The sequence below is a fragment of the Sander vitreus genome, chromosome 19, assembly GCF_031162955.1.
Source record: "Sander vitreus isolate 19-12246 chromosome 19, sanVit1, whole genome shotgun sequence".
Classification (NCBI taxonomy): Eukaryota; Metazoa; Chordata; class Actinopteri; order Perciformes; family Percidae; genus Sander; species Sander vitreus.
Window position 1 is genome coordinate 3,030,034 of NC_135873.1, and position 10,716 is coordinate 3,040,749.

At 40.8% G+C, this 10,716-nt stretch overlaps 1 protein-coding gene across 2 annotated transcripts; it reads left to right on the top strand.

Annotated features, from left to right (window-relative positions):
- The first annotated feature begins 806 nt into the window (after positions 1 to 806).
- Positions 807 to 9,910, top strand: ccnb3 (cyclin B3). Of its 2 annotated transcripts, none has more exons than XM_078276262.1 (12): positions 807 to 960; positions 1,188 to 1,326; positions 1,440 to 1,523; positions 6,108 to 6,220; positions 6,338 to 6,497; positions 6,591 to 6,689; positions 6,857 to 6,949; positions 7,586 to 7,723; positions 7,836 to 7,991; positions 8,213 to 8,362; positions 8,958 to 9,088; positions 9,207 to 9,910. In XM_078276262.1, the coding sequence occupies exons 2-12, from the start codon at positions 1,243 to 1,245 to the stop codon at positions 9,274 to 9,276; spliced, it is 1,278 nt and encodes a 425-aa protein (XP_078132388.1). In that variant the 5' UTR covers positions 807 to 960; positions 1,188 to 1,242; the 3' UTR covers positions 9,277 to 9,910. The 2 variants fall into 2 exon arrangements, with proteins under 2 accessions (XP_078132388.1, XP_078132389.1); XM_078276263.1 differs by having other exon boundaries at positions 1,191 to 1,326.
- The last annotated feature ends 806 nt before the right edge of the window (positions 9,911 to 10,716 follow it).

Genomic DNA, 10,716 nt, shown 5'->3' on the forward strand with positions numbered 1-10,716 from the left:
AATGGCAAATGCAGTCAAGTAAAATCACGTAATCTTGTAAAAATTGCTTTGACAAATACCTCAAGGTCAATTTGACACACACACACACACACACACACACACACACACACACACACACACACACTCTTCTATTATACTTCTTTACTACTAACTAACATCTGGTGCGTGGGTGTGCACAATCTGCAGATCTTATAGTTTTTTTTTGTACATATTTGAGATAGAGACATCAGTTCATGCATAGTACAATTAATATTACAGTGGGCCTATATACAGTTTTTGATGTAGCTATAGTGAATTGAAATATGCATAAATAGTCTAATACAGTTAGAAAAATATGTAAACACGCATATAAATATAGAGTATGAATGTAAAAAAACGTGTTTGTGTTTAATCATGTGCACTATGTACATCTCGGTGCCCGGTAGTGAGGAAAACATCAATAAAATCCCTACCGTTTAAACTGCTATTGGTTGTTAGGCTGTTTGAAAATCCTACGTGCTCCTCCTCCAGGGTTCGTTGGATCGAGGAATCGAGGAGGGCGGGTGTTAAAACACCTTAAATTAGTTTGAATTGATTTTTCTTAACTTTTTTAATTAAATAACATAACAAAACAACACTATAACATAATAACGTTTTCGTATGTAATCAGTTATTTTTTAACGCTACTGCTTTGATAATCAGTATTTGCACCGGGCGGAGCCGTTACTATGAAACCAACGCCTGCTGGCAACGGCATCCGTAGCGACTTCCTGATTGGTCCACCGGGCTCAAATTTCAGCCAATGAGAATGATGCGCAGTAGATTTGGATCCGCAGCTGAAGCACTTTTGTTTGAGCTGAGCTCTCGTCTAAGAAGCAACACAACAAACCTGGACTATTTACAGTAGTTAAATGCGCTGCAGGCGTTTCTCGTTCCTAAACTAAGCGACCGAATCAAACGAGTAGGAATTGGGAAAACACGGTAAGACAAAATAATACATTATAGCTTTATATTTTGAATGCAGAAGCGGTTCACGTGTGGAAACCCCACCTCACAAACACAATGATGCATACGTTCTTTAGCTAACTTAATGTTTCTCTATTTCAACGTTACATCTTTTTAATCTGTGTCTAGCTAACACTGTTAACGTAAGCCTTGAAGCCACAGGACGTTTTTAAAACCGACCCGCCATTTGTGTTTAACATTAGCAGATCAAAGTGCAGCCGCTGCAGAGTTTGTTTGCGGAGGAAAAAGGAGCCAGCCATGCCCTTCACTAGGGGAAAGAAACCCGCACTCCCCGCTGGGAGCAAGATAACCAAGCTTAATGCAACAACGAGTGAGAACCAGGTAAAAGATGCACTCCATGTTCGTTTAAATAACCAGCTTGGTTGCAGAGGAGAGGCTTGCATGTATCTGTGCATACATGTGATAAGTGTGTTCAATCTCCTGTTATGTTGCAGGAGGAAGGCCCACAGGTGAAGAGGTCCTCCTCTCCTCCTCATGGAGCCCCGAAGAAGAGGACTGCTTTTATCGACATCACTAATGTGAGTCTTGTCTTACAGGTTTGTGGTTTTGGTAGAGTGAACAGCATCCAAATTCAGGGTCAACGCTTAAAAAAACATATTTGAAGCAGTTGGCGTCAAGGTTGTTGTAGGGCTGGGCGAAATGGGAGGGAATCAAATATAACGATATTTTGGACCAAACGATTCGATAACGATATTGCGACGATATGTAGGGTTGACAATTGGTGCTTCCACAAAATATTTACACAATGAGATTTGTGGAAAATAGTCATCCGTAATGTAAATATAATGACTAAGTGGGAACTGCAAGAACAGTCTGGAAAGTTAAGAAAATGACATCACTTTACTGTAATGCAGCCTGTAAAACCAGGAAAAGACGACACTTATGTCATGATATATATAATTTTTTTTTTATTTTATTTCGAAATCTAAGTATCTCATAACATATCTCTAGTGCTGTCAAACGATTAAAATATTTAACTGTGATTGATCGCATAAATGTCATAGTTAACTTGCAATTAATCGCACATTTTTATCCTAAATGTCCCTTTATTTTTTTTATTTTATTATTTTTTTTTAAATTATTAAACAACATTGGCATACTGTAGTGTTCATTTTCACACTAACATTCTCACTTGGAGCAAATAATCTGTAAATAAATGTAACGGCTTTGACGAGGGGGCGGAGAATTCGCATCAGCTATGCGCTTGGCCATCAAGTGGTATTTCAGACTGGACGTGCTGCGATGATAGCTCAGTTCACAACGACAAAACGCACACATCACTTTGGTCTTGTCAATGGAACCATTTGGCAACTTTTGGAAAGTAAACTTTCCATTCAGAATCTTACTGGCATCCATTTCGGCATCTTGTGCTCTCCATCCACTCCAAACGTAACGTTAGCCTACTACTCTTTGGCCGGCTCGCAAGCCCAAACAAGTGTGTGCGGCGTGCCTGTTTTGTTTCCGGTCTAGCTAGATCCGGTGTGGTGTTGTAGTTTTTCTAACGTTACTAGTTGTTGCAACAGCATGTGGAAAAAAAACTATAAAGTTTCCTAGGCCAAAAAGAACGTTAATCTCGCGATAAAAAAATTTACACTGTTAAAATGGGTTTGCGTTAACGCCGTTAATAACGCGTTTAACTGACAGCACTAAATAGCTCATATCGCGTTATCGATTTATATTGATGTATTGCCCAGCCCTAGGTTAGAGACACTTTGTCTATAGTGGAAAACTACCTTAAACCAACCTGGTGAGTAGAAGTGAAATGGTTACATCTATGACCATATTGTCAGTAGTAGTTGATAGTAATATCCCTCCCTGCGTGATTATTATAGCGCCATGTTCTGTGACTTTATGATAATGTTTCTAAGTGGTAATATTTTATATTAGTAAAAAGTGTTTGTTTTGGTCTGAATGATCACTGAGCCAAGTTAAACAAAGTGTGGCTTAGGAAGGACAAAAATGATCACAAAATGTGCTTCCTGGCTACTCTTTATTGTTTTTCGGACTTTTGATGACATCGGTGTTTTTTTATATTGATTGTGGTTTTGGGTTAGTTTTAGTAGCGCTATTCAACAGCTGGCTCTAAAGACATCACCTTAACTTTGAGTCTCCGCTGATTGCATCGTTGTGTAACACCACCGTGCATCAGTGGAGACACATTTGTTCGTACCAAAGCCACGGCGAAATTTGACTCGTGATCGTGACACTGTCAAGTAAAATTGCTGGAACATGTGTATGTTATGGTGCGTGGGTAGAAAGGGTCCTTTGGTTAACATTTGTGAGGTGTTATGATTATAACCAGAGTGTCCCTTTTTTTTTTTTTTTATATATATATACTAAAATACTGCCCATGTGCCTTGATAATGACACACATGGTGTTCCAAAACAACATTTATGAAATATTTTGTGTGTGTGTTTTTAAAGCTTTAGTGCGTAATTTTCTTTTTATATTAAAGGGGCGCTATGCAAGTTTCAGCTTCGGAATAATTATAACTGCTGACTCCTCGCTCGGTCAGTCTGCCGTTTCCTCTTTCTCTGTTCCTCCGACAATGCTTTCTGCTTCTTTTTAGCCGGCTCAGCCATGACGATAGTGTGAAAAACTCCATTACTACCTTGTTAGCCGGTTCCTGAATGGGCGTATGTGTGCAGTGCCGTGAAGCAATTCATTACATCGCGAGACCTGATATCATTCGATACTTCTTGACGCTGAGGCTCGCCGGCCCAAAGTTGCAAGGGTTGTTTTTTTGTTTTTTTTTGCTCACAGGCGCTAGGGGGAAGCGAGACAACCACCATTCAACCCGAAAAAAAGTCATATAACCATTCCAGTGACTCCGAAGCTGTTCAGTTAAGGTAAATTAAGCTTAAAAAAAGCTGCATAGTTCCCCTTAATGAACGTCCGTTACATTCAAGCCATTGCCAAATTAGTTGCTCCCAAAGCTAATTGAGGCTATCAGCTCCACACAACTCTCTCTATATTTCTCACTAGAGTCCATCATATTTTTTTAATCCTCCGTGTCCTCCTTGGCTACGAGCAACTGCGTGGGGGCGCATGCGCAATTACAGAAGGCTTGTCATGTGGATGCAACGGCAGCGTTGCTGTCATTACTTAGAATTCCTCATGGGGGTGACAGAAACTACGCACTATAGCTTTAAAAGCAATTTTACCAGCACATATTTGTCATATTTCAGACATAATCTTTGGCCCAAAAACACACAAAGTAGCAGGAAGGACAATATGTTGCAGTCCTGTGTCACTCCAGGTTTTGAATGTTAGACAGATGACCTGGAAAGTACTTTTAAAAAAAGTAGCTTTCAGATCCACCAGCATATTGCCGAGTTCTGTAGCATCTAATTCTGACAGATGTGCCCTCTGCATAAACCTCCCCAGGTTTGATTTATCAAGATCTGAGAGTGAGAATGACGGGCCGTGTTTCACCCGCTGCTGTCTGAAAGCAGAATGAGTTATGGATGATCTCCCGCCGTGTGTGTCTTTGTTTTAACTGCTCGCCCCTGTTGACGACAGGCTGTCGGTCAGTGTCTGTCAGAGTGTCGGCCCAGCAGCGATGGCAGCTTCAGGACAGTACGTATCCAACACTTTGGTGGTGGTCACCATGTGGGGCAGTGCGAGAAGCACGATGTCAAACCAGGGTCTACATTTAACACATCAGGAGTACCAGTGTGTCTAATGTATGCAAAGTGCTGCATGGAATGTCAAATGCACTACCGGTCAAAAGTTTGGGGTCACTTAGCAATTTCCATTCCATTATAGACAGAATACCAGCTGAGATCAGTTGCGTTTTTTTTGTTTTTTTTAACCAGGGCAGCAGTTTTCAGATTACATTATGTCCTTACATAATTGCAAAAGAGTTCTCCAATGTTTTCTCAGTTAGCCTTTTAAAATGATATCAGATTAGTAAACAGAATGTGCCTTTGGAACATTGGATGAATGGTTGCTGATAATGGGCAATGTAGATATTGCATTAAAGGTCAGCCACTTCTTCCTGCAACAGTCGAGAACCCTTTTGCAATTATGTAAACACATGATGTAATCTGAAAACTGCTGCTTGAGTCACTTAATCACATAACCTGTCACCCTCCACCAATATAGGTGAAGATTTAAGATGACAGCTGAAAGGCTGTTTACCTATAGAAATTCCTCTTACTCATCAAAACCCAAAGCCACACCATTACTTTACATCCATGAGGTTGTTTAATATCCCAATAACTATGTTACTTTTGATACATTTATTTCAGATGTTAATGTTTACTCAGTTCTGGCTGCTTTCCAAATTCTGCTAAAAGCAACAAATTGCTTGTTGAATTTAAAACAAATCAAAGGAAATCATATCCAAATTTAATTGAAATATAAAAGGTACCACCATAAAAGAAGTTTCACTTTAAAGTGCAGTTTTCTACTGATATTTCCTTTTCAACTATAACACACAAAAAAAATCTCTGTTGCGGCCTTTTCACGATGCGTTTATTGCGGCAGTTGATATTGCGATGACAATTTAAAAAAAAAAAAAAAGAAATGTTGTGCAGCCCTAATGTATACATGAAAATAGCACTGAGGAAGTGCAACATTTAATTGAACTGTATGTTAATCATTGACTTTGACATTGACACACAAACTGTAGTGAGTGTGAGTGACACACTGCGTCCCTGGGTTGTGGTGTGAAGGTGTAGCTGGGTTCTCCACTGTTGTGTGAATTGATGCACACTGCTACCTCACCTGGGTGTGAAATGAGCACCGTGTTTGTTTGCCGTCTAGTTGGCTTCACAGCAGCAGTTTTGGCGACTGTGAGGTGAACAGGGTGGTGAGAGTTGGCCATGTGTTTACTCAAATCGGGATATTGCAGCACTTAGACATGAGTCAGTTTTGCACTTTATGGCGGTTTTCCCAAAAGACTTGTGGCACTGATCCTAAATAGCATCACTTTTATAAATGATCATTAGTAAATTTGATTTTTTTTTTTTTTTTAAACATCGCCATCTTATTACCACTCACTGTAAACTACCATGGGTTTTTATTGGGCAATAAAAAATGAGTGAACAAGGGGGTGATTAAAAAACTCCTAATCCCACTTTGACTGTGTTCACAGGCTCATAAGGTTCAGATCAGCCTTCCAGGGAGGAAGAAGGAAGCGGGCAAGAAGCAGGTGAAGAAAACAAGCGCCCCCTCAGTGTCTGCGAAGAACCATGCCAACCTGACAAAGTAATGCAGACATTGTTCTCGTCCGTTTACTCTGCCTCGATTTCAGTTTCTGCTCTTTCTCCGGTAGTTCTCTCTCCTTTGCGGTAGATTTAATTTGCAGCCTCTCTCCCTCTGCAGGTCTTTGTCGGCGAGCTCAGACAGGACGCCCGATGAGAAAGAGAAGACTGATTCGGAGGAGGGGAATGAAGAGGCGGTGCAGAAGGATGTAGCGGCTCCAGTAGAAGAGCTGGTTGCTGCTGCGGCCCGTGAAGTGCCAGCGCACCTTCAGAAACGACCAGTAAGGGAAATTCAAAAGGAGCTTCTGTCCTGTACAGATGTTGTTGACAGGTTTGTTTCCTCCTCTTTACTCACATTCTCCTCCTCCTTGCAGATCCCGGAGGAGTTTGACATCGACTCTGAGAACTCTGAGGACTGTTACATGTGCCCGGAGTACGCAAAGGAAATCTTTGACTACCTCAAACAGAGAGAGGTGAGCCAAACCAAAACACTATTACCAAATTCCAAAAGCAGTTTGAACATTTTTACTAGGATTTGCAGTCACTGTTCCCCCAGTGTGACTTAAAAAAGAAGCCTATTTTAGTGCAAAGGTCATCTTATTGCTTTTATCTCGTCTCTCTTCCGCTTTATCTTCTGCAGGAGAAGTTTGTCCTCTGTAACTACATGCCCCAGCAGCCCAGCCTCAACCCAGAGATGAGGGCAATCCTGATCGACTGGCTGGTGGAAGTGCAGGCGAGTTTTCCTGGTAGCATGTTGTCAACTTTTGTTAAAGGAACACGCCGACTTATTGGGACTTTGTCTTATTAGAAGATGTCTGTGTCTCATGTGACCTTGTTATTTGTACATGCTGTGACTATACAAATCACAACATGTAAATAGGAACATGTTGGCATTATTTTGTCACTTATTGGGAGCAGTAGGCTAGATGGAACTGATTACATTCAGGATCCGTGCTAGGCTAAGATACCGGTGGAACCGTCGGTTAGAGCTACAACATGCACGGAGATGAGAAGGGTATGTATGGACTTGCCTAACTCTGGGGGTTACGGTGAATAAGACACAGTCCCAATAAGTCGGCGTGTTCCTTTTTTTTTAATAAGATATTTCAAGGGTGTAAAATGAGTGGGGTAATCCCATTTGTAAATTTAAAGTAAAATCATTGCCAATTTAAACTAAGGGGTTCAAATAAACATACATTTTGAGGCACATATTAACACTGATCTAGATCTAGTTGCTGCACAGTTGGATGCCAGAAACTAAATTACAGCAATACAAAGTTGTGTCTGTGTGTTGCTGACGTGCCAGCTACAGTTAATGCCATAATGTTTTGCAGCACGTTGACTGGATTCTGTTTACGTGCTTGTTTAGGAGAACTTTGAGCTGTACCACGAGACCCTGTACCTGGCCGTAAAGATGGCAGACCACTACCTCTCCAAGACTCCAGTCCACAGGGAGCTGCTGCAGCTCGTCGGCTCCACCGCCATGCTCATTGCCTCCAAGTTTGAGGTAAAAATGCACAACATGCAATTCAAAAATTCAATACAATAATAGTTTGAGCACATTTACTTACGACCCCCCCCCGACACCTATTTCATGTTTTATTTTGACGGTCCTGCAGGAGCGCAGTCCGCCTTGTGTCGACGACTTTCTTTACATTTGCGACGATGCGTACAAGAGGGAGGAGATCATCTCCATGGAGGCCAGCATCCTGCAGGCGCTGTCCTTCGACATCAACATCCCCATCCCCTATCGGTTCCTCAGACGCTATGCCAAGGTGTGTGTGCGATTCCGTTGTGTGTGTGTGTGTGTGTTGGGTTATTCCCTTGCATGACTGTGAAGTGGACACTTTACTTGACGGCCCTTTTGGGTGTTTCTTCAGCTCTTGCAAAAACCTAACTTTGCCTCTTTTAATGCCACGGCGAGCCCTTTTTGCTCTTAATCTCTTGGCGTCTGCCCACGTCTATCGCCTGAGCGTTTGTTGTGCTGTCTCTGCAGTGTGTGAATGCCGGCATGGACACGCTGACCCTGGCCCGGTACTACTGCGAGATGAGTCTCATGGAGATGGAGCTGGTGTCTGAGAGAGGCTCGCTGCTTGCCTCAGCCTGCCTGCTGATGGCGCTCGTCACCAAAGACCTGGGAGGATGGGTAGGCTCTCCTTCAACACTTCTTTACACTCTGGCTTTGTTTTGGCCTCCGCTTTTTAGCTCCGTGTTAAGATGTTTTCTGCAGAAGTTGATTTGGTATTGTTGGAGTAGTTCTAAAACTGTGCCAAAAGGCTCGTAAAGACGGAGATGGTTTTCATTTTAAAATGAAAACGTGGTCGTGTGGATGTAGCCTTAGATCCTGTGACTGTCACTGTAAGTGAAATAGTTCCTCGCGCTTGTCCAGCAGTTAAGGTGCCACAGTTTTTGACCTGGATGAATTTTTAGTCCTGCATGACGAGAACAAACTGCAGCTCTGTCTAGAGAGAACAATCCTCTTCCATCAATTTAAATGCAAATAGTTTTTCAATGTAAATGTGAGTTATCATTGCAGCAGTAAGTGCAAGGGGCAGCGAGTAATTCCACTTTGTTCCTGGGTTGATTCCAGAATCTGCTCCCAATTTAGAAATGAACATGTTTATGTAAAATATTGAAAACGCCAGAGCAATGAAAGCCGAGCGGTGGATTTGTGTTTTTATTTTTTGTAGCTTTTTAAGTATTCAAAATTTTTGTATACAAATGTCTCACTTGTGCTGCAGCGTCCCATCCTGCAGTTCCACTCGGGCTATCAGACGTCAGACTTGGCACCTGTTGTCCGAAAACTCTACGAGATGCTTTTAGCTCCTCCAGATGATAAACTACGAGCCGTCAGGAGCAAATACTCGCACAAGTAAGTTTTTAAAGGCCTATAAACCCAACCCATTTATAATGAAGTGGGTAATGTTGATGAAATGCACAAGCAGCTAAATATTTTAAACGGAATAATAATACATTCTTTTATCTTTCAGAGTGTTTTTCGAAGTTGCTTCCCTGCCATTGGTCGACGTTGACATTTTGGACAAAGCCTTATCTCAGTGAGATGTTGCCCCCCCCCCCCCACCAATAATATCTTGTCAGTATAAATTGAGTGAGAATACTTAAAAAAAATAATTCCCTCAAACCTGTATATATTGTGTTAATATGTTTTAATATTTATACATGTAGTCTAGCCAGTCTTTTATGTAATATTGGAAATAAATCTTTATTCCAGTTTGTGATGGAAAAAAGTTTTAATGTGTTGAGTTCTGCCAGTTTATTATGTTAAGGTTTTTAATAATGGCATTTTAGTGTTGTATTTGGGAACACTGTTTGGCATTCATTTTATAACATTTTTATAAGAGGGGGGAAAAAAACGAGAATTCATCAGTAATTTGTAAGCTCCGTCTGTGTATAATTTTGAGATGATGTAGAGGTGAAATTAGTAAATTGCTTACTTTTTACTGATGAATTATGCACCGGCCCTCAAGTTTTTTATAAGTTTTATAAATTGTTGAAGTTAGCAGGTATGCATGTGTGTGTTTCCATACGTTGTACAGTGTTTATCATGTTAATATCACTATGGTAATTATTTGTATAAAAGATGACCAAATGATGCTGTGCTATTTTTAAATGGCTGTCATGCGTACTCTTAAAATAGATGTTTTTTTATGTTTAATAAAATTGCTGTTCATCATTTGGATTATATGATTTTTTTTTTTTTAAATTTTTTATTCTATTTTAATGTATCCATGTCTCGATGTAGGAGCATCTCTCAAATCTGATATGTGCAGGATGTGATTGTGTTGTTCGGCCACTAGGGGGCAGTACCGTGTTCCTCCAGGCTCCGACACTTCTCTGCATGGTGCTGCTGCTGCTTCTCGGAGCCCAAATTGATCAAGTCATCAGATCAGTTTCTCTTGAAACGCATCAGATTATTATATTGAAGCCATGTTGGACTACTGTGTATTCTATTACCTAATACAGGGGCTCCCAAACTTTCAGCTTGAGAAGCTCAAGAGAATCCTGGTGGGGGGGTGTTAACAGCCCCGTACATAGCATCTGAGCTGAACAGACCAGTGTAGCAAAAAAACAACACTTTTGTATTTTAATTAGGACAAGGAATTCACATTGTTTTGCATTTTACTCTGCCGATTGGTGACCCATTTTGGGAAAGAGTGCCATAATATAACCACATCTTGCTGTTAGCCGAGGTCTGTTTTGACACAGTAGTTAGACATAAAATTGTTAACTCAAGGACCACTTTCTAGATTTGTAGTGTAATATAAAATAAGTGGACACTGAGTTAAGAATGTTAATGTCTACTCATGCTCACACTTTGATCTTAACTATGTTAAGATAAATATGGATAGATAAATCCTCTAAAGGTCAGTCGGTCCTAGATTTGAAAATGGTGCATGTACTGTAGGTGCTTCATTCCTGTAGTGGATTTTCTGCTAATTTATCATCAAATGTGTTCCTTTTTTATGTAAAATCCCTGAA

Bases quoted from the DNA above. Each gene is read 5' to 3' on its own strand.
- ccnb3 (XM_078276262.1), top strand. From the start codon at position 1,243: ATGCCCTTCACTAGGGGAAAGAAACCCGCACTCCCCGCTGGGAGCAAG. The intron at 1,524-6,107 runs GTGAGTCTTGTC...CTGTGTTCACAG, and splicing joins CTTTTATCGACATCACTAAT to GCTCATAAGGTTCAGATCAG. The intron at 6,498-6,590 runs GTAAGGGAAATT...TCCTCCTTGCAG, and splicing joins CGCACCTTCAGAAACGACCA to ATCCCGGAGGAGTTTGACAT.